We start from the raw sequence: 22,577 nt of genomic DNA, 5'->3' as shown, positions 1-22,577 counted from the left end.
AGGTGCTCTTTGGTGAAAGATTTTGTCTCAATGTAAGTTAAAAATATTGAGTTGAAAATGCATGTGATTCACTTAACTCACCGCCCTTCCCAGCAACCTGCAGTGTGGCTCATTTCCCCTCTGTGACCACAGGGCTGACTGGGAGCTGTGGTCTCTGCTGTGCCAGCATCTAGAGGGGGATCTTAGTGCATATCCCCACCCAAATTTTAAAACTGGAATTATCACTTCTATTCAATAAGGACTGAGTTTGTACCACTATAAAGCCAAAAACTGTTTTAAGACCAACTAGCCTAGGTTAGGGACTATCTGTAAGTTCCATTAAGACTTTCTGTTTGTAAGTTGAGTTGCTAATTCCTGATCCCATGGATACCACACTCCAAGTTTCTTGCACCCTGTGATGGGGGAGGTGGCCCTCACTGAGCTACGAAAACCATCTTGATACTGACCACTGGCTCCCTGCAACCTAGGGGTTCACCATCCCACATGAGGAAGAGTTGCAAAGAAAGAAAACAGACTCACACATAAATAATTAGCAGAGTCATTCCACTGTGAGGAACTCTATGAAAATCAGCCTTTCTGTGTGAGTGAGGACAAGATCTCCAGGCAGGAGACTTGAGTTCGTGGCACATCCACCCAGCAGAAAAACCCTCCTGTTCAAGCTCACTGTCCATTTGCAGTTTATATTTGCAATCCAGTGGGACTGGAAGGTTCAGTGGCTGCCGGGAAGAACACAACGAGCAAACATCCTGCCCTTGACAAGGACACCATGTATATCCCAGCTTGGCAATGAGAATCAAATTAGTGAACAACTTCTGACATTAGGATATTAGTATTGCCACAGACTTGAGTCACTACTATGCACTGGGGCCTATATCAAAATGGATTATCAAAAGAAAAAGGAAATGTTCCCTGTCCTGAAGAAGGCTTGGGAGGGGGAGAGAAACCTACCAAAGGGGTATATACCACGGGGCAGCAAATGGAAAGAGGCCCTCATGAGTGCTCCTGTCACCCTACGTTAGAGTTTGTGGAATAGGATATGTGGCACCAAGACAAAGGGTAGGAGTGGACTTTCCATGCATTCATTCAGTAATTTTTTTCAATAAGTACTCCTCTTTTTAAGTTGCAATGGGCTATGGCAGTTCCTTAAAGAGAAAAAAAAAGAGATAAAAAAGTACAAAGGGGAAAACAATAAGCTATGTTGGGGATTCACTAACCATAATAATAGCTGAATGCAATAGGCCCTATTTTACTTTCCTAGGGTTGCTGTGGCTAGTTACCACACACCTGATGGCTAAAGGCACAGTAACCTATTTCCTCCCAATTCTGGGGACCAGAAACCTAAAGTCAAGGTATTGGCGGGGCTCTGGTCCCCTCAGAAGCCTGGCCACAAACCCATCTTTGCCTCTTTCACCCTCCAGAGGCTGTTGGCCTTCCTTGGCTTCTTGTTGCATCACTGTAATTTCTGCCTTGCTCTCTCCCCATAGTCTTCTCTTCTGTGTAATCTTTCCACACATCTCCTGTAAGCACACTTGTCCTTGGATTTAGGATCAACCGCCAAAAGTTCAGGGAAAACAGAACAAAAGACAAGTTTATTTTTGGTGCAAAAACAGCTGAAATTCATGCATGCATATGAGGAATCTTCAAAAAGTTCATGGGAAATGTGTGGATTTCACATTTTTCTTGCACCTAAATAAATCTGTCTTCCCATCTCCCTCCCACCCTCAACATATTTCTTTTTTTTTTTTTTAGTCTATTTTATTGTATTGTTGTTGACAATCTTTACATAGTTAATTACAGTTAAAGGAAAAAGAAGAAAAAAAAGAAAAGAAAAAAAAAGGTTCAGGGGGGTAGGGAAGTGGGTAATGCTATTATGTCAATATTGTTTCCATCATGTATCTGAGGTAAAGGGGGATATTGAGGGAGAAGCCCCACCCGGTTTCCCGCCCACCCCAAGTCCCGGATGTGGGGCATGCTCTGAGATATGTGCTCAAGTGGTGTTAATAGTTCTCTAGTTATGAATCGCTGCCAGTTTCTCTCGATGAGGTCGTCCACTGATTGATACGGTCCATCATAAAGTCTCTGTTTGCCCCAACCCCCCAACATATTTCAAAGGCAGAGAGCTTATTTGCTGGTTCACTTCCTGAATGCTTGCAAAAGCCAGGGCTCGGTCAGCTCAAGGCAGGAGCCTGAACTCAGTTTGAGTCTCTCACCCAAACACTTGAACCATTACTAGATGCCTCTGAGGATACATATTAGCAGGAAGCTAGAATTGAAAGCAGAGCATCATTGGATCCCTATCACTCCAATATGGGATGTAGGTGTCCTAAGTGATGTCAACTGCTGTGCCAACCACTCTCCCCACTTACCTTTTCATTCCACTTTGCCATGAACTTCTGGAAATAGTTTCATGGGAATATTAATCAGAAAGCATTATGTGCAGTTGATTGAAAGAGGGGAGAATGATGGCCTTCTTAGAAAATGCTCACATTGGGGCCCTGCACCGTGGCCTAGCAGCTAGAGTCTTTGCCTTAAACGCTCCAGGATCCCGTTTGGGCACCAGTTCTAATTCTGGCAGCTTCACTTCCCATCCAGCTCTCTGCTTGTGGCCTGGGAAAGCAGTTGAGGACGGCCCAAAGCCTTGGGACCCTGCACCCATGTGGGACACTTGGAAAAGCTCCTGGCTCCTGGCTTTGGGTCGGCACAGCACTAGCTGTTGCGGTCACTTGGGGGGGTGAATCATCGGACAGAAGATCTTCCTCTCTGTCTCTCCTCCTCTCTGTATCTCCTCCTCTCTGTATCTCCTCCTCTCTGTATATCTGACTTTGTAATGAAAATAAAAATAAATCTTTAAAAAAAGAAAAGAAAATGCTCACATTGGACCTGGTGTGATGGCTCAATGGCCAAATCCTCACCTTGCAAGCATCAGGATCCCATACGGGGGCCAGTTTATGTCCAGACTGCTCCACTTCCCATCCAGTTCCCTACTTGTGGCCTGGGAAAGCAGCAGAGCTTGCACCTTCATGAGAGACCCAGAAGAGGCTCCTGGCTTCAGACTGGCTCAGCTCTAACTGTTGCAGCCATTTGGGGAGTGAACCAGCAGATGAAAGATCTTTCTTTCTGTCTCTTCTCTTCTCTAAATCTGATTTATCTTTCTAATAAAAAAATGTTCACACTATTGTTATGTATGATAATGTGTATCTGGGCAGAAGCCCAGCCCATGGAAACTTACAGGAATACTTCATAACTTCTTTTTCTCCCAACAGGTGGAGCCAGATTCTTTCCCATTAGACTTACCTCTCCTCTATATCTCAGTTGCAACCCAGGAGGCAATTGAGAGATAAGACAATCTCCTCTCGGCCCAGGTGAGCAGACACTAGTTTCTCCATTAAATCTGGAAGCACTTGCCTGAACGGTGCCTAGAAGCACAATTCCCCATTGTCTCAATTGTGATCATTTTGAAGGTCTTAGCTCCCAGGTGGTCAACGCTGACCTAATGATGGAGTGCACCTTGAAGTCAAAGGAAGCATAAACGCAATCAAGTGAAGGACTTCCAGGAATTGATCTCCAGAGGTAACCTTTTAAAGTTAGAGTTTTTCTCTGTCTCCAGAATTAGTAGACAGAGAAAGCAAACTTTCCTTCTCACCTATTGTCTGCCCTGCAGGGAGGGATATTGCTACTACTCCTAGGACGGCTCCAGTATCAAACACCCCTTGCTCATTTTGTCTTTTAGATCACCAGGAAGAGTTAATGAGTAAGGCCTAACAGGAAAGGCATTTCCTCTTGGATAAGGGAAGGTTTGAGAACAAGGGTCTCCCCTTCCTCCCAACCCCCACCCCGTTACTGGTTTTCTGAGTCCTCAGCCCAGTCTGTTTGTCAGCCTCAGAGGCCATGGATGCTGTGGTGGGAATAGTAAGATATTTCCAGAAGCCATAGAGGAACTATTTTTCTCCAACACCATGTGCACAAAAACAAAGGTTTGCTTGTATACCTGGAGTTGGATTAATTTTAAGGAGTGCTTCCCTACAAGAATAAGACATCTGACTTCTTGAAATAATTATCTGCTAATTTCAAATGAAACTCAAATGTGTCAGAAGAATATAAAATAAAAATTAAAATGAATGAATGTTTAAGTTTTCAGGATATTTGTATTTTCTGTGAAGATCCAAACTCCATGTAGTATCCCCCTTCAGGGTTAAAGCATGTAGGTACAGAGTGTGCCCGGGAGTGTGCTCTGAGTGGGGTCTGGGGAGTCCCAGTCCCAGCGTTAGGCAGGAGCTTGTTGGCAAGGCAGAATTGCGGGTCTCACTGTGGACTTACTGAATCAAGGCCTGCATGCTCACGTGTTTCGCCGGTGACTCCTGGGCGCACCGTTGGGCCAAGATTTTCACTGATGTTGGTAGTCGTTTGGGAGATGGCCAGGTTGTTGAAACAGAAGGCAAGGGCTAAAAAAACCAAAACAGTGGGCAGAAACATTAACTAAATCATTCCACAGCATTATGTGTGACTACGACCCACATTTAGAACACATCCCTGGAGACTCAGACCTTGGAAGTGACCCGTTAGAGGTAGTCACTGACAAGTAGGCCACTTCCCCTTAGTCCTTAGAGTAATTACAAAGCGATAAGAACAGCACAGAACAAGCAACTTTGGGTAATACTCAGGGCCTGCGAGACCCCAACCTCAGTGGTGGGGTGGGTTGCTGGTCCAATCAGAGCTCACACAAACTGCGGAGTCTCGAGCCAATTTCTTAACTTCTTGGAGCCTTCGTCCATGATCTGTACACTCCATCCTGCAAACCTTGTAGGGTCACCGTAAAACTCAAATAAATACTCTAAAAACTGTGAGAACCTAGATCATAGCATTATCCTGGTGGACCTCAAGGGTGGGATCCTTGACACATCCAATTATTCGCATCTTTCAACATGATATCACAATAGGAGGGCCACAGCCTGCCTACGGTAAAACAGAAGGTGAGCCAATGAGTGAGAATCTGGCTAATGAACGCGACTGTTTTCTGCTTCTACTTTGTCCAGAGGAAATGGAATTCATGGATTACCGTGTTGAGAAAGGCAATTTATGGGTTTTCATTCATTCAGTGAAATTTACTGAGCAACCTCCCGTGTGCCTGACTGGATAGGGACACAATGGCGTGCAAAATCACACATCATTCTCTTCTGCATGGAGCTTAAAATCTAATCGGACGCTCCGTATAATGTAACACCGCATCTTTGCTAAGTGCCACCAAAAACCAGCAGGGAGGGTGCTGAGCTGAGACACTCACTCTTACTACAGCAATGTGACCTGGTTCAAAGGTCAGAGAAGATTGATTCCCCAAGGAAGTGACTGCTAGACAGAGAACTGCAAGATGAACAAGAGCTCACAAGCTGACAAGGGGAAATGACAGCATCCCAGCAGAGGGACCTGTGTGTGCACAGACCAGACTTGTGGCAGGCAGGCAGGCAGGCAGGCTCAGGTAAAACCCTGAGTTGGGGAGGGCAGTCGGAGCCAACTCATGCCCAGCCCTGTGCAACCCCCACCACCCTGGGAAGCTGCTGGTGGAGCTCAGCTGTGAGCAGGTAGTATGTTCTGGGAGTTTTAAAGATCCATTATTATTATTAGAAATTCAGATTTACAGAGAGAAGCAGAGACAAAGATCTTTCATCTGCTGGTTCACTCCCCAAGTGGATCTGAAGCCAGGAGTCTGGATCTCCCACACGGGCGCAGAGTTCCAAGGCTTTGAGCCATCCTCTACTGCTTTCCCAGGCCACAAACAGGGAGCTGGATGGGTAATGAAGCATCCAGGATACAAATTGGTACCCATACGGGATCCTGGTGCATGTAAAGCAAAGATTTAGCCCCTAAGCTATTGCGCTGGGCCCAACTATCTGAGAGATTTAAAGATGACTGGTGCAAGATGGGGTGTAGCAGGAGGGTAGCAGGAACATGGGCAGATGGGAGGACAATCGTACAGTCTGAAGTCTGGAAACGCCCCCTTGCAAGGATGCTCCGACTCCTGCGACCTGGCTCACCCCCTCCAACACACATACATCCTTCTTCCACCCTTCCAGCAAGAGGAACAGATGGGGGGTCTGCAATGAGCTCACTGTGAGCCTAAATGAAAGTGTCCCCAACCCAAGCCCCTCCACAGGGGAAGTGATTAAAATGTTGGTGGTGAAGCTGCACGTTGAGAACTAAGCCCAGGGTTTCAGTGACCTCGAGTACAGGTGGTGTGAAAAGCCCCACCCAACAGCACCCGTCCTGCAGGTCCTTCTCCTTCACCCACCCCTTGTTCAAAAGCCATGCTGTACAGCCACTCACTGAAAAGATTTGGGAATGAGGCCCAGAGAGAGGGGGAGAACTTGTTCCAGAATCACACAGTGGCTTTTAAGGGCCAGTTCCCTGAACTTTCCAGGATTCTTACAAAACGCTGTCCCGGCCAACGTCATCTTTATGGACAAGTAACGAGAAATGTCATTAAAAACATGCTTTTGGATTTCGTTTTACTGTTTTGAGCTTCTGTGCTTTGTGTTTTTATTAGGATCTCCAGCACCCCCCAAATGGCTAATGAATGAGTAGGCGCTTACTCCATTTGACCACTTGTACCTTCCACAGTTTCTGCCGTTAAGTGACACGGTGCCCAAGGACTCCGCAAATGCTGTTAATGAGGCTTTCTGGAAAGATGTGGGTCCCTGTTCAGGTGCCACTTGTCGCTGTCCTGCAGCAATGGACTTGGTGCACGGAGCCTATAATAACATGTGTGGACTCTAACTGATGATCGAAGTCAGTTAGTGGCATCAGACTTCATAGACCGAGGGTCATTTGGGATAAGGGAGGCGGTATTGAGCTTATAAACAAAAGCCATCAACTATTTCTATACTTTTGTTTGGAACTCTTGGGTTTTGTATATCCCACCAAGTGTTCTCATTCACATGCTGTCCACTCAGCTGTTCTCACACAAATGACATCCATTTACTTAATGGTACACACTCAGTTGTTTTCATACAAATATTATCCTATCAATTGTAATCCTATGCTCGCTGACCACCTAGGGTCGCAATGTCCTTCTACACCTTAGGTCCCGGCGTTTCCAAGCATGACCTCAGTTTCCAATTCAGTTTCTAGTCTCCACGAAAGATGAGTTCTCACCTGCCGCTCTGTAGCTTTAACCAACAAACAGAAAGAGCTCAGTGGCAATGCTGGGCCTCTCCCTTCCCTCCCCACACTGTTCCTGTTTGTTCCCCACTTCCACATGGGCTTCCTGCCCTGACCCTCTCTCACATCGTCCCTCCTGTACCTCTGAGAGCTTTCACACTGTTTCTGGCCTTTATTACTGCATTGTTCCTTGTTTATTCTTTATCCTGCAGCCTGTTCCTCTGGGAGGAGCTTAAAATCAAACCTTGGCACTTGTGTTGTTATGAAAGATTTTGGTCCATATTTTTAATAATGATTCGGGTACATTTCCAGAGACAAACAAAATCCAAACCAAATCTGATTTCCCCTGCTATTTTTGCTTTAAAATGGAAAAGCAGAAGCAATTTATGAGCAACTGAATTTGAATGCAACCTGGTTGCCCCATCATGTCTTTCTTGTGCCTTTTCAAGCACAGATGAAATTTAGGGCATTCCCGATGGCTGATGACCTAGACTCAGAGGTGAGTTTGTGTTGTACAGCTTTTACAAGGATTTTTCAGGATTCTTTTTAAACTGTCACTCTAACAAGCAAGGAGAAAGCTCCTGAGACCTTTAAGATTGCAGGGTTTGTGTTCAGCCCTTGACTTTCATTCAAATTGGCAGTCTCTTTTCAAAAAAGAGCATAATTCTCTCATCTTTAAAGTATGCCGGGCTCTGTCCATTTGGATACTCAGCAAGTTATCAGGGGACTTCTCAAAAGTCAGAAGGAAGAAGTCAAACCCTATGACGCAACCTGAGGCCACCACCTCCCGGGGTGTTGGCCAATCATGGCAGAAGTTCCTTTCATCTGAATCTACTCCTGGAGGTGTTTAAAGTCTGTTAGCACAACCAGCCGAAAAGGGAAAAAAGTTGAATCAAGGCACCACATCATTTTGCTTCCCTAATGCGAGGGGGAAGTTTGACTGAAACATTTCACTGTTACAAGTCTGAAAAAAAAAATGTCTCCCTCCCGCTCCACCCCCACAGGTTATGAGAGAATAAAACACATCATCTGGGCCTTAAGGGTGAGTTCTCCTAAGAGTTGAACATAGAAACCCATTTTAACACGCATCTCAACATCTCCCAATCAGTTATTAAGTGATGGCTAATCTGTATGAAGCATACCTGCCTTCTCCATTGGTCCTTTGGTTATCAAACTCTCACATTGGAAATAATCTATCTTTTCAGTAAAAGGACCCAGCAACTTCCAGGAGGAGGCAAAAATTCATGAAACCTCACCAATCCAGAGTTCACCTCAAATTCGGCACCTTGGGAGAGGGAGCTCAGAGGGTAGGTGTTGTGGTGGAGCGGGTGACGTTACCATCTGCAATGGCTGCCTCCATATGGCTCCTCTATCAGGGAGCATGTTCGAGTCCCAGCTGCTCAGTCCCACACTAACACATCTGGGAAGCAGCTGATGATGGCTCTCTAACACCCACATGGGAAAAAAAGATGGGGTCCTCAGATTTGGCCTGGTCCAACCCTGGTTGGTATGGTCATTTGGGAAATGAACCAATATATATGGAAGATCCTTCTCTGTCATACTACCTTTCAAGTCAAATATCTTTTTAAAAAGTGGAACTCAGGGGCACATGTTTGGCACAGTGGCTAAGCATGGTTTGAGACACCTGCATTTCATGTTGGAGACCCCGGTTCACTTCCCAGCTCCTCTTGCAATTCAGCTTCCCACAGATGCACGTCTTGGGAGGAAGCAGGTACAGCACAAGCACTGGGGTCCCCGACTTCCAAGGGAAGACTTGGAAGAACTTCTAGGCTCCTGTCTTCAGCCTGGCCCAGCCCTGGCTGTTACAGGCATTTGGGGAGTCAACCAGCAGATGGAAGAGCTCTTTCTCTCTCTCTCTGTCTCTTTCCCTTCTAATAAAGGGTGGTGGTGGGAGGAGTTTAGTGCTTTCCCCCTTAAAATAAGCTTCTTGGCCCTCTTCCCAGCCTCTTTACCTATTAAAGGAAGTATTTTCCTTGCCACATTAGAAACAGCATGACTATCTTGAATTCTGCTACAGTCGTCTTCCTCCTGATACCCTATTAATCACACAATTCTGTCAATTCTTCCTTAATAACATCTTGGAAACTTTCCATTCCTTCCTATCCCAGCAGAATAAAACCAGAAAACAAGGATCTGGTTCTCCAGTCTGGGACATGAGAAACACATCAAGTGTGTGTGTGTGTGTGTGTGTGTGTGTGTGTGTGTGTGTGTGTGTGTGTGTGTGTGTGTGTGTGGTGGGGATGTACTGATGGAATAATACAAAACCAGGTTAATACTTGTACAGCTCTGAGGGCAAGGGGCTGGCACTGTGTGGGGCTGAGGCAGCTGGGTGTCCCCACTCAGAGGGGCAGCAGCTGGGGAGAGGCCAATGGGGCAGTTTCAGCCCCTGGCTGACCCTGCTTGGATCCCAAGTCCTTCATTTCCAGGTTAGCTAACCTCCACCCATAGTCCCCCCCCCCCCGCGTGTTTCTCCAATGTGAATGAGCGTGAGCAGGACGCGTGGTGGACTTGATCATAATTTTAGACTTGTCAGTGTGTGTTTCACCCCCGACCTGGACGGAAGCTCAGCCTTTCCTAGACTCTCTGCCCCTCCCCCTCCCCTAGCAACCGCCCCAGGGTTCATACACAGCACGAGGCATCACAGAAGCCTCGGAACGCGGCTGGAATGCTGTGAAGGAATCCCGAGTTCCACTCGTCCGATCCTGCACTTGGCTAACGAACGCCCGCCAGGGTCTGGAGGGAGCGCACCCATCTGCCTAAACTCACAGGGCCACCAGCAGGGACAAGGCAAGGGCCAGGACCCAGGGTGCTGCTCCCACCCCCCAAATCTGAACCGTCAATTGTCCTTGGGTAATGAGTGACAGAAATACCCTACTTTTTACACAAGGCCTCCTGAGGGCGACGGTGACAGGGGGCATTTTGCGGTCCTAAAATACGTGCGGGGATTCCCTCCACGCCACTTGCTAAACTGCCCGGGGTGGGGACGAACTCCTCGGCTCGGGCAGAGTCCCAAGTTATGGAGTGGCACTTGTTGTCTGAGGAGTCCGGCGGCTCTGACAGGGCCCCCGCTGGCAGCGGCTCCCTGGGCCGCCGGGCTGTCACCCAGCCGCGGCGCGGCCCGCCCCCACGTGGACCCGGCTAGCCCGATCAAAGTCTGTTTGCAGCCCGGCCCCGGCAGGTGTGCGCGGGGGGCTGGGTGAGGACCCTCAGCCCCCGGCGCCGACACGGCCACGCCCGACACGGCCCCACCCGTTGCACGCGGCCCGCGCCCCCACCCCTCCCCCACGCCGCCCGCCGCTGCACCCGGCCGCGGCCCCCGGCCCACGCCCGGCTCCCGGAGCGAGAGGCCCCGCCTCCAGCGGTTGGAGCCCCGCGGCCCCGCCTTCTCCCGCCCCTCGGAGCTGCCATCCAATGACCGGCGCGGTGGGCGGGGCGGGGCAGCTGTCGTGAGGGAGTCCTGGCCAATGGGGAAGCGTTCCGGGTCCGGTGGGCGTGGCGGCAGGGCCTTGTCACGCTCGGGTCCGTGTGAAAACGGGGGTTCCGAGTGCAAAGCAAAGTTTTTTTGTAAACCGTCTGCAAAGGCGGGGGGGCGAAGAAGGCGCCGGAGCCCGGGCCGAGTGCAGCTGCCTTGGCCGCCGCCTCTTGAGCTCCTTGTGCGGTGGGCTTCCTCGGTCCACCGTCCGCGGAGGCCGGCGAGGAGAGCCCTCAGATGCTCGGAGTCTTCCCGGCGCGGAGCTGCCGGTCACCTTCGCCCGCCGCCCGCCTGCTCCTGCTCCTACTCCGGCTGCTCTTCCCCCGGCTGCGGGAGCTCCAGCTCCCCGCCGTCGCCGCCGCCGCCCCGCCGAGGCTGTGGGGGCTGCCGGCGTTGCGCCGGGCCTGGGCGCCGGCTCGGACGACCGACGCCTAAGCAGCCGCGCGTCGCCGCGCCGCGGGCCGGCCGAGGACGCCCGCACACCCGGGGCTCGCCGGCCTGACCCCGGGCTCGCCCCCGTGAGGCTGTGGGACTCGGGCGGCGTGAGCCCCGCGCCGGCCTCCCCGCGACCCACGCCGCCGCCTCCTCCTCCCGGGTCGCCCGGCCGCGCTCGGCGGGCCGCTCCGCCGCAGCCATGGGGTGCTGGGGTCGGAAACGGGGCCGGCTGCTCTGCATGCTCATGTTGACCTTCATGTTCATGGTGCTGGAGGTGGTGGTGAGCCGGGTGACCGCGTCGCTGGCGATGCTGTCCGACTCCTTCCACATGCTGTCGGACGTGCTGGCGCTGGTGGTGGCGCTGGTGGCCGAGCGCTTCGCCCGGCGGACCCACGCCACCCAGAAGAACACGTTCGGCTGGATCCGGGCCGAGGTGATGGGGGCCCTGGTGAACGCCATCTTCCTGACCGGCCTCTGCTTCGCCATCCTGCTCGAGGCCATCGAGCGCTTCATCGAGCCGCACGAGATGCAGCAGCCGCTCGTGGTGCTCGGGGTCGGCGTGGCCGGGCTGCTGGTCAACGTGCTGGGACTCTGCCTCTTCCACCACCACAGCGGCTTTGGCCACGACTCCGGCCACGGCCACTCGCACGGGGGCCACGGCCACGGCCTCCCCAAGGGGACCCGCGGCAAGGGCCACCGCGCGGGGGGCAGCGACGGCAGCGCGGCCCCTGGCGAGCAGGGCCCGGAGCAGGAGGAGACCAACACCCTGGTGGCTAACAGCAGCAACTCCAACGGGCTCAAGGCGGACCCGGCAGGTGTGCGGGGCCGGGGGAAGGGAGCGGGTAGGTCGGCGGCAGGTGGTTGCTTGGGTTTGGGGCGTCCTGGCCCCCGGGTGGCCCGCACGCCCCCTGGCGCCCGCGAGCCTGGCCTCCCCGCACACGCCGCCGGCAGCTCCGGGACGCGGGACCGGCTGGGAGCCGGAGCCCGGGGCGGGAGCCTGCCTGCTGCTGGTGGGAGGAAAAGGGGCGGGAGAGGGCGGCATCCCGGCGCTGTTCGCACGCGCGCTGGGCTTGGGTACCCTGATTTCCTTGGGAAGGACCACCCCACCACCACCACCCAGTGCGTCCTCAAGTGGGGGTTGAGCCGATGCCCCTGTCCGAGTGGTGCCTGCCCCCACGGCCCAAGTTTCATAAGGCTGGCTGCAGAGCGCATGACTCCGTGGTTAAAGGTTTCGTTTATGAACCACAGTGTATGTTTCAGTTCATGGATCGCCAGTCCTGAAAATCCCAGACTCAGGATTTGTCTTGAGCATGTTAAGCGGTCACTTTGCATAGGACTTGCAGTAGTGGTACCAAAATGAAAGTGACGGTCATTTATTCAGCGTGTGTTCTAATGGATGCAGTTCCCTTTTCTAACATAGTGCTCTGGAAGAAAACTGAGAAAAATAAGGGTTGAAAGAAAATGGAAAGAAAAAAATGCTCTGCTCCCCAAGCTCGGAGATGGGGGCAGTTTGGTGTATCCCCTCCCTTTCCTCCCATTGATATTTTATCAGATGGTATATTTTTGCCTTTTTAATGCAGTAAATAACATTGATAAGATTCAAGCTTATAATTGGGTTTCCCCTTCTCCACCAGGTAGGCTGATATTCCAATTAAGCTATACACTGGTGTGTAATTCTTCTGAAAGAACGTTTTTGCCTTAAGAGCTGTGGGACTGATCGTGATAATTGCGTTGCAGTTTTTCATGTGTGTTGATTTACATTGTTGATCTGTCCATTTTTAAACCCCCTAGTACCATAGGATTACCACTTTTATTCATGATAAATGTAAATGTCAACAATCAGTTTTCTTCTGGAGCTGTTGCCTTGGAGTGAGGAGAGCTGGTGTCAGATCAGATGTGTTGTCTGGGAGACTAGTCTGTGGCTGCATTTGTGGGTGATAGCATTCCTTTTGGTGTTTTCTTTGTTGTATATGCTAAAGGCTAAAGCAGAAAGTTTACAGGGCCCCACCCCATAGGAGAAGAAAATGTGTTTTGTTTTGTTTTTTCTGGAGGAGGGGAGGTGGTTGGGCTGTGATTGGAAGACTGAGTGGGAAGCGGTACCCTAAGGACTTGATTTAGCCCTGGCCATTAGGTCTTGGCTTGTTCCCAGAATGTTGATTTATGTTAAATTGCTCCTGGCACACGTTTGTTGTGCTTTATGAAAAGATTCTCACTTTCTTCATAAGTTGAACTAGAGAAAGATCTGTTATATATAAACAGTTTAAATGCATTTGATAACAAACTTTCTTTTTCTCTGTAGATCCAGAAAAATCTAGAAACGAGGATGCAGTGGATGTACAAGTGAATGGGAATCTTATCAGAGAACCCGAGCATGTGAAGTTGGAAGAGGATGACAGCGCTGGACAACTTAACATGCGTGGAGTTTTTTTGCATGTCCTTGGAGATGCCTTGGGTTCAGTAATTGTAGTAGTAAATGCCTTGGTCTTCTATTTCTCTTGGAAAGGTTGCTCTGAAAGAGAATTCTGTGTGAACCCATGTACCCTTGACCCCTGCAAAGCATTTGTAGAAATTATCAATAGTACTCAGGCATCAGTTCATGAGGCTGGTCCTTGCTGGGTGCTGTATTTAGACCCAACACTTTGTATTGTAATGGTTTGTATACTTCTTTACACAACTTACCCACTACTTAAGGAATCTGCTCTTATCCTTCTACAAACCGTTCCTAAGCAAATTGATATCACAAATTTGATAAAAGAACTTCGAGCTGTTGAAGGAGTTGAGGAAGTTCATGAATTACATGTCTGGCAGCTTGCTGGAAGCAGAATCATCGCCACCGCTCACATAAAATGTGAGGACCCCACATCCTACATGCAGGTGGCTAAAACCATTAAGGACGTTTTTCATAATCACGGAATCCATGCTACCACCATTCAGCCTGAATTTGCTAGCGTAGGCTCTAAGTCCAGTGTAGTCCCATGTGAACTTGCCTGCAGGACTCAGTGTGCTTTGAAGCAATGTTGTGGGACCCGACCCTTGGCCCATTCTGGAAAAGATGCAGAAAAGGCCCCGACAGTTAGCATTTCTTGTCTAGAACTTAGTGACCATCTAGAGAAGAAGCCCAAGAGGACTAAAGGTGAAAACATCCCTGCTGTTGTGATAGAGATTAAAAAAATGCCAAACAAACAACCTGAATCATCCTTGTGAGTCTTGAAAAAGATGTGATATTTGACTTTTGCTTTAAACTGCAAGAGGAAAAGACTCCATTGACATTCTAAGTTTGCCAAGTAGCATAATTGAAGTCCTTATCTGGTCACACAGTTTAACTCTATTTTTGTAAGAACATAATGGGACTGCTACCAGAGTTCTATATTACAATTTTGTGATGATTAGCACAGAGTACAGCTATGCTGTAACAATTTTGGAAAGCCAGTTTTAACACTATGTTACATTTTTGTTCAAGTATGAACTTTATATAACATAATGACCTTTGATTTCCGGTTTTCCCGTGATAAAAATTAGGGGGATAAATAAAATTGTTACTGGAATTTCTCTGCTTTTCTTTGCCCCATTGTTGCACGTAGAACTCTAAAGAGTGACCAGTTTGTTTCCTTTGACATTTTAGTTCATATTGACCTGTTCTTTGAGATCATCATATTTCATAATGGCAGCATGCTTTTTGAAGTCTCTTTGAATTGCTGAGTATTCATCTCTACGGTGAGGTAATTAGCAAATGGAACTGTACACGCAATAATAGCATGTGCAGAGTAAGAGCAGGAAGAATATTTATCAAACCATTGCGATTATTGTGTGTTGGTTTTCAGACTACATTTCTAAATTATTTCAGAGAATTTCAATTCTTTCAGCCAAAGTGAGTCTGAAACATGGATGTGATCACCAGCATTACTTTCCTGGAGAGATTGGTGATAGAAACATAGCTGAAAATTGACTGACATGCCTCAAGATTTTCATTTAGTCTTAATTTTTCACTAAATACAAGCTATTAATGCAGTCTTTTAGATTGTGGATGTTTTGAAAAAGCTTTTCAAAGTTACAGTCGTTTCCTGGTGACCAATCATGAACGGATTTCAGCAGCTTTTCCCGCACAGCCAGAAGTACTTGGGCTTTGCCAGGAGCGGCTGACTCGAGAGAGAAAAGATGCTTAAGTCCATTTGGATATTAAATTCTTAGAAAGCAAAGTTAATAATTTAGGCAAAATCGGAATTCTGCAAGTGACTCTGCCTCGACATTGGTGAGATCTTCCAACAGCATCTTCTTTTGCAAGATGCCACAATTCACACAGGAACCTGTTCTTGGCTGTCTCATTCTTGCTAGAGATCAAATCCAACAGAACATTACTTAAGGGTATTTTTAAGTTACATTTTTCTTGATAAAAGTTGTGCTTTGTGAAGAAAATGTAGGGTTTTGTCCTCAAAAGGATGAATTATTAATATCAGTTATCACGTATAGCTCTATTTTTCTAGAAACAAGGTATTCTGACTACTTCAGTAACTTTTATAGCTGACTACTTTTGGGATGGCTACCTTTTGAGATTTGAAATAATTCATTGTTTAATAGGTCTTAAGATGAAAGCATTGGAATTTGACAGTGAATTTTTAAAGAGATGATCTTTTGTGGTAGACGGTGTATCTTTTTCGTAGTATATGCCTGTTGCGGGCAATGGGCCTATTTAAGAACAGCTGATTTTTCCAAGGAGAATGAGATAATTTTAGGAACATAGTTTGTAAGCTCACATTCACTCTAATGGGCCAAAACCATTACCTGCCAATTTGTAATACATCTTGATCTTTTAATACTATTACCTACTATTGTGTAACTCAATTCCTTAGCAGTAGTTATTTTGATTTTTGCAAAATAGCTTGAGTTTTGTTTCTTTAAACATGAAATTGAAGATCTCATTATCTGGGTAAACAAGAAAGCAAGCTTCAAATTGTACTGTATCATGTACATTCCGGAGTTGCCCGTTTGTTAAACACTTCAGCAGTGTTACAGCAGGACTACTGGGAAGGTAACATTGCACTCAGTGGAGTGTTCTTTACAAATACTCTAGCAGGGTCTGTATCTTAAAGGTAGCTTAAGACAGGTGTGTAGGATAGAACCCGGATGAGGATTTTGTTCAGGTGGTGTGCAAGCATTGGGACAAGGGCTATGTTTTTTTCAAAAGTGCTCTGAAGAGAACAGCTTTCAGGCTTCAGATATTTCACTTTTCATGATTTGTAGGTAGCTTCTACATAACAGTGGTACCTTAGAATCTTCTGTTTTCAAGGACTTCATAGCAGAATCAGTGGCACGGACTTACCTTTTTGGGTTATAGCAGCAATTTATTTATTTCTTTACAATGCACTTTCTAACCCATTTTTTTTTAGCTACATTAGTAATATCTTTTTGAACCAAGACATGCTTTTCTATTTAAATATTGTGGAATTTGTGTCATTTCCAAAATAGCTTATCCCTTCCTGAGAGAAAATGAGGGAAATATTCTGAATTACTGGGAGAGTTAAACCTGCTATTTAAATCTGCTGTTTTATAACACTGCATCAGTTTTAGGGCTTGTGTCTCTCCTGCTGGCTCTCTCCTCTTCCAGCAAGTTCAGTGTACAGTGTGTGTTTAGCAACTTGTTTGCCGCTTCAGTTTAGTGAGAAGGAGGTGTTCCAGGTCCCTGAATTAAAGCCAGCCAGCAGCTTTTCCTGATCCAGCCTCTGCAGTGGGAGGTTTAATCCTCAATTGCCACCTTTCAAAAAAAAAAATGTTGAATGGCTAAGGTATGTAATTTGAACAGGAGAAATTTCTGTCAGGACACCTTGGAGCATCTTGGTCTGTGAACACGCTGTATTTCTGTTAACATCCTTGGTTTGGAATTGTTTAAGTTTTGAGGGAAAAAATACCTATGGGACATAATGTAAAGTATTTAAGTAGGTTGGCTGGTATCAAATTCGAGGTTTTTTACTTTAATAAGCAAATATTTGATTACTGTGTCATGTACCTGCTGTCTTAACATGTTCACGCATACACAGATATGGAGATTGATTCTATACAATATAAAAATATTTATTTTAATACTGAGTTTCAGTTAAGTCATAAAACAGTGTTAAGACTCTTGGGAAGGTGGAGAGGTCTTTTTGTGTGTGTGTGTGTGTTTGTTGCTTTTTTCTTTAAGTTGAATCTGTCTTAACAGTGTTTATAGGCTCTGCAGTGGGAAATGTTGATGGCACTATTTTCATGTGGCTCTGCCGAACCACGGCGATGTTCTGTTGTACTAACAAGCTCTGGAATAATTCACAGTCATTTTCACTGGCACAAGAGCCTTGGGTATGTTTTTCAATTTCAACTTTGAAACCAAAAATTTTATTGTCCAGCATCTTTGGCAAAAAGATGCTGAAGGGAATGTAACATACAATTAACACGTGGTTATATATAAAATGACATAAATGGCCATGTTATGGTTCTGCCTTGAAACAGCACAATGAAGTGTATCAGTGTATCCTGTGATTCTTTATGAAACTTAGATATTGTGTTGTTTTTGTGTCTGCTGTTGCCTGTCTTTTGTGCCAGATGTGGCACAGTTAAATGCTGTTATCATCTCATTAAATGCAGATGCAGATAAAATGTCTTTAGTGCTGCAACATTTTACCTTTTTGTATGTTTTATGACTCTTGTTATTTTCCAAAGCTGTTCCTACCTCACCATGAGGCTTTATGGATTGTTATGTATTATAAATGTTCTATATGAGACAGACTACTGTGTTTTCTTCTCATTTATTAAAAGTTAAGTAGAAAAATAAACTAATTTTAATATCTATTTTGTTTCGTGCGTATGGTCGCTTCTCCTTTGAACCGGGGCGGGGAGGGTCATCTAGATAACAGGTAGAAGTTCAGTGTTGTTGGTGTGTAGCATATCAGGTTACAGGTTGGTGGTGTGGAAGAAAACAAACATTAGCAAAAGCTGCAATAGAAATTGAGAGGATAACTGATTTACTGCCAACACTAAGACCAGATGATCTCCCTGGGAATTTTTTTTTTTTTTTGTAAGCTTTGTTATGGCTAATTTGCTTCTGGTACTTGGCTATTTATTTATAAGTATAGTTTACTAATAAGGATTACTAAATATTTTAAGCCTCTATAGTTATCTGGAAGTACAAACTCAAAAAATGTTAGTACGTTTAGTGTGATATGTGAGTCTCAGGAATAGCACAAATGTATTCTCAAAAATTTTTTCTTTAGAGCATTTACACTGTTGTTGAAAAATCAATTGACAGTAAATGAAAGTGTGTAAACAGTCAGTTAAGAGAACTGATAAATACAGTGGGTGCTCTAACCACAGGGGGAGGAAATGTCTTTGGAATAGATTTTGTGAGTTAAAATGCAAAAGACGGGGTGGAAAGACAGAGGAGCAGGGAGTGGAGAGGGTAAAGTGTGCCCTGCTGAGCAAGGTGAAGTTGGTTTCATGGAAAAGGAGGAAGCAATCTATTTCATCTATGGCTAGATGAAATGGAAAAAAAAAACCCTGCATAGACTAGTATGGGAATAGTATCGTAGATACAGTGAGACAGGAAGACAAATCAGTTTACCAGATGTGAGTGCGAAGAGCCTGAAATAGTTCCTAAATCTGCATCTCCACATCTGCATAGAACGTTTCTGCTAACCACACATACCCTCTTTATTTTAACATAGATGAAATCAATCAATAGTACCCGACAAATGCTGTTAACCAACTTTTTTTCTTCTCTGTATGTATTAGAAAAGAGTTACCTACTCTGGTAATAAGATTTTTCAAAAAGTGTTTGTCAACATTCCTTAATATGCATTACACATTTGCATGACAGCTCTTTTTGAATCAGATGAAAATAAATTTACTAAACATGGTTTTTAAAGAAATTTCAGACATGTGAACCCTCAGTATTGTAAACCTCCACAACCTTTTTTCTTTAAATCAGATAATTATGAAGCTTTATTGCATTTGTTTATGTAAAAAGCTGTTCCTTTCTAGATTATAAATTCTAAGGACAATGTCTTTTTTTTTTCCTTTAGGATTTACTTATTTTTGTTGGAAAGGCACGTTTTACAGAGAGAAGTAGTGACAGAAAGATCTTCCATCCACTTGTCCACTCCCCAAATGGCCACAACAGCCAGAGCTGGGCCAATCTGAAGTCAGGAGCCATGCAAAGTCTCAAGGCTTTGAGCCATCCTCTACTGCTCTCCAGGCCAGAAGCAGGGAGCTGGATGGAAAGTGGAGCAGCTGGGAAAAGAAGCAGCGCCCTTGTGGGATCCCAGTACGTGCAACGTGAGGGTTTAGCCACTGAGCCATCGCGCCAGGCTGGTCCGTCTTTATTTCTTCAGGATAGAGCACAGGGACTTACACATCCTAGGTATTTAAAGGTGTTTTAAGGAATGGCAGGAGAGGGAAAGAGTGAGTCTGCTATTAACACTTAAAATATGCTGAGTACTTGTGTGACAGACACGTTTTCATTTAATTCCTACCTAGCATTTGTTAGGCATTATTACGGTTCAGACAATAGTTTGAATGCCCCCCAAAACTTGATCCCCAAATTCTAATGTTAATGGCTAATGGATTACATTAAGGGTGGAGGTTTGATTTAGTTGGAGTGTTGACATGGATCCTTGTAGGTAAGGAGGCGCTGAACAGGGCCTGCTCAAGGAGTGCTCACTGGACATCAGCCAGCTATTTCGTTGCCTCCCTGTTTCTCAGCTCATGCTTGTTCCCTGGGCTGCTTCTGCTGCTTCCTAGGCTTTATACTCATCTGCCTTTTATCAGTATCCTTAGTCTCTGCCCCTCCCCCCAGGGAGCTTCCACTGCAAACACTGCCTGAAGGAGACAGAAGCTGCTTGGAGGTCAGCAGGGATCCACCAGTGACCCCTTCTTGGTACCTCTCCAGGGAAAGGGCACCAGGGAGGAGGCGCTTGTCACCTCTGGAGAAATGTTGAGACAGTTCCAGCACTCCGAAGAGGCTTTGGGAGGCCTGGGGTGGGGGTTGGGGGCAGACCCCACTGATGGGCTTGGGGCACTCACTGATGGCCCTCTTGTTGCTGGAGGGACTTCTGCCGAGGGCAAAGGTGGCACCAGACCTGTCCAGCTAGGATGCAGGCTTGACTTTTTGCTTGTTCTTAAGTATTTATTTATTTTCATTGTAAAGGCAGATCAGATTTACAGAGAGACACAGAGATCTTTCATCTGTTGGTTCACTCCCCAGATGGCCGCACAGCCAGAGATGTGTCAATCCAAAGCCAAGAGTCAGGAGCTTCTGGGTCTCCCACACGGGTGCAGTATCCTAAGGCTTTGGGCCATCCTCTCTGCTTTCCCAGACCACAAGCATGGAACTGGGACATGAACTGGCAGCAGTATGGGATCACCTTACTTGCAAGGGGAGGATTTAGCCGTTGAGCCATCATTCTAGGTCCTGGGATGCAGGCTTGTTAAGGAAAGTCCTCAGAAACATGTCCTGGATTGGGCACCTCACTGCTCGGTTCTGATCCTTGCCCTTTGCCTGTCCAATTATCACCAGGGATCCAAGTTGGTTTTCCTATCAGGCTCAGTTTCCGCATTCTCAACATGAGAGAACGGACTGTGTTGTAGTCAGGAGAACTCATCTGTTCTCTCTTAGCAGCCCGCGCCATCCGGGAGCAGTCCATCTGCAAAAAGAAGCTGTCACTCCTGAGGGTAAATGTGGCTTGAAATGAGGACTTCTTAGGTGTGGACCGAGAAAGCAAATTAACTACCAGATTGGATACCAAAATAGAAAAGTATTGGTTGTGGGCTTTTTGTTTGTCATCCATTACTGGTTCTAATATCGTTCTTTTTTCTTCATTTTTTAAATTTAAATTTATGTATTTTTAAATGTTATATAGGTAAGGGGATTGCAGACTCATGCAGGTTTCTGGGTGGGATGGACAGGTTGGGTGAGGGAAAAGACCCTGCTCTCCCTACTGTGGCCGTGGGAGGGAGGGAGATGTTGTGCCACTCCTTGTTGCCAGATCATTTCAGTGCCAGGGGACAGACAGTCCCTGATTTCATCCAGGGACTCTGATGGGGAAAGAGTGTCCTGCGGGGGTTACTTGAGTAGACTCGATTGTTCTGAGATGGTGTTGGCTTCATTGTGCCAGGGGTGAAATATCGCTTCCCATACTTGCTGGCTGTCTGTTTCGGTATGTCCATAGCCTTAGATGATGGTGGAGAATTTACTCTGTTGCGTTGTTCCACCTGTTCGTTTTATCTTTTGGTTAAGCACTCAGGGTCTTCTGTTGAATCAGATAGGATGGCTGGCCTGTCTTTCATGTGATCCCAGTATGTTGTCTCTCCTTCTTCACACTGAGTCAGCATTGGGGGTGGGGAGCCCAGCCCAGCAATGTGTACTCTGAGGCCAGACCAGACTGCCATGTTGGGGACTGGGTGGGGTAGATCCATAGGACTAGTTGCTAAGAGCCCCAGCTCTCGTGTGCACCAGTGGGTGCTGTGGCCTGATTGGGGCACTGCCCAAGAACCCCAACCAGACCTGTACCCAGACCTGGCCACTATGTGTGCCTATGGGTGCTGGCCTAGCCCTCCCTCAGATCCAACCCCTACTATACCAGTAGGTCCTGCAGCCTGAGGACCCATTCCAGGTCCACCTCCCACAGAACCAGTTCTCAGGGATGTTGACAGGTGCTGCAGTCTAGCCTGGCCCGTCCAACCCCCAGCTCTGATTCTCGTGTGTGCTGACAGACTAACAGCATTCTTTTAAGGAATTAGCATTCTGCTTGGTTTCTGCCTCTAGGAATGATGTAACTGTGTGTGCCTGTGGGTCATGATTCATTGTGCACACGTTGTGGCCTGGGCTATGAGCCTTCCTATATCTAACCGCCTGAATTTGCCTTGAGATATTTTGCACTGTGCATCTTCTAATCTCTCAATTGGATCACCCACCTGAGCCAGTCTCCTGCCTCCTACAGTCCGTCCTTCAGAATCCTGCCATACAGTTTTCCTAGGACACTGACCTGATTCACTCTTCCAGAAGTGTTTCTTGAGGGGCTACTTTGTGCCAGCAACTATTTTGGGTTCTGGGTTCTAACCCTTGGGTTAGTAAGATCCTGGTGACAACTCAGTTCTTTCAGCTCTTGTCAGTTTCCCTCTTCCTTCAGGGAGCTCAGGCACCTGTTCTGCCTTCTATTCCTGCCACCCTGAACCACATGTGGCTCCCAGATTGGCCATGCCATGCCCTGCTCCATTTCATCCCATGGGCTGCTTTTCTATGGGCACTCTTCACATTGCCCCACTCAGACCTCAGCTGATTCCTACTCATCCTTAAAGGATAAGTTTATTTGGAGGGGAGAACAGAGTGTAGGGTAGCGGACTTGGGGGAGGGGTAAGGGAGATCCCAGCATCAACTAAATTGCATCAAAAGAAAAAAAGAATGTGTTTACCATGGCAGGTATTGGGGCATGAATTAATCCACCACCTGGCTTGTCTGTAGCCCATAGTGGAGTAC

The 22,577-nt window shown here is 46.9% G+C and overlaps 1 protein-coding gene and 1 long non-coding RNA gene across 3 annotated transcripts in view; both read left to right on the top strand.

Moving 5' to 3' along the window:
* Nucleotides 1-4,071, top strand: part of LOC131481317 (uncharacterized) — a 38,273-nt gene extending 34,202 nt beyond the window's left edge. The window contains exons 2-3 of the long non-coding RNA XR_009246224.1: nt 3,264-3,362; nt 3,462-4,071. This is a non-coding gene — a long non-coding RNA (uncharacterized LOC131481317). The remainder of the gene's footprint in view (nt 1-3,263; nt 3,363-3,461) is intronic.
* Nucleotides 4,072-10,748: 6,677 nt separating this feature from the next.
* SLC30A1 (solute carrier family 30 member 1) lies at nt 10,749-14,625 on the top strand. Of its 2 annotated transcripts, none has more exons than XM_058669157.1 (2): nt 10,749-11,922; nt 13,380-14,625. In XM_058669157.1, exons 1-2 carry the CDS (start codon nt 11,280-11,282, stop codon nt 14,282-14,284), a joined length of 1,548 nt encoding a protein of 515 aa, XP_058525140.1. In that variant the 5' UTR covers nt 10,749-11,279; the 3' UTR covers nt 14,285-14,625. The 2 variants fall into 2 exon arrangements, with proteins under 2 accessions (XP_058525140.1, XP_004578725.1); XM_004578668.3 differs by having other exon boundaries at nt 10,752-11,895.
* The last annotated feature ends 7,952 nt before the right edge of the window (nt 14,626-22,577 follow it).

Source organism: Ochotona princeps, chromosome 10 (assembly GCF_030435755.1).
Source record: "Ochotona princeps isolate mOchPri1 chromosome 10, mOchPri1.hap1, whole genome shotgun sequence".
NCBI lineage: Eukaryota > Metazoa > Chordata > Mammalia > Lagomorpha > Ochotonidae > Ochotona > Ochotona princeps.
Note: the sequence above shows the minus strand (reverse complement) of the source record. Positions and strands in the feature narration are given on the sequence as shown.

Bases quoted from the DNA above. Each gene is read 5' to 3' on its own strand.
- SLC30A1 (XM_058669157.1), top strand. From the start codon at position 11,280: ATGGGGTGCTGGGGTCGGAAACGGGGCCGGCTGCTCTGCATGCTCATG. The intron at 11,923-13,379 runs GTAGGTCGGCGG...TTTTCTCTGTAG, and splicing joins GGGCCGGGGGAAGGGAGCGG to ATCCAGAAAAATCTAGAAAC.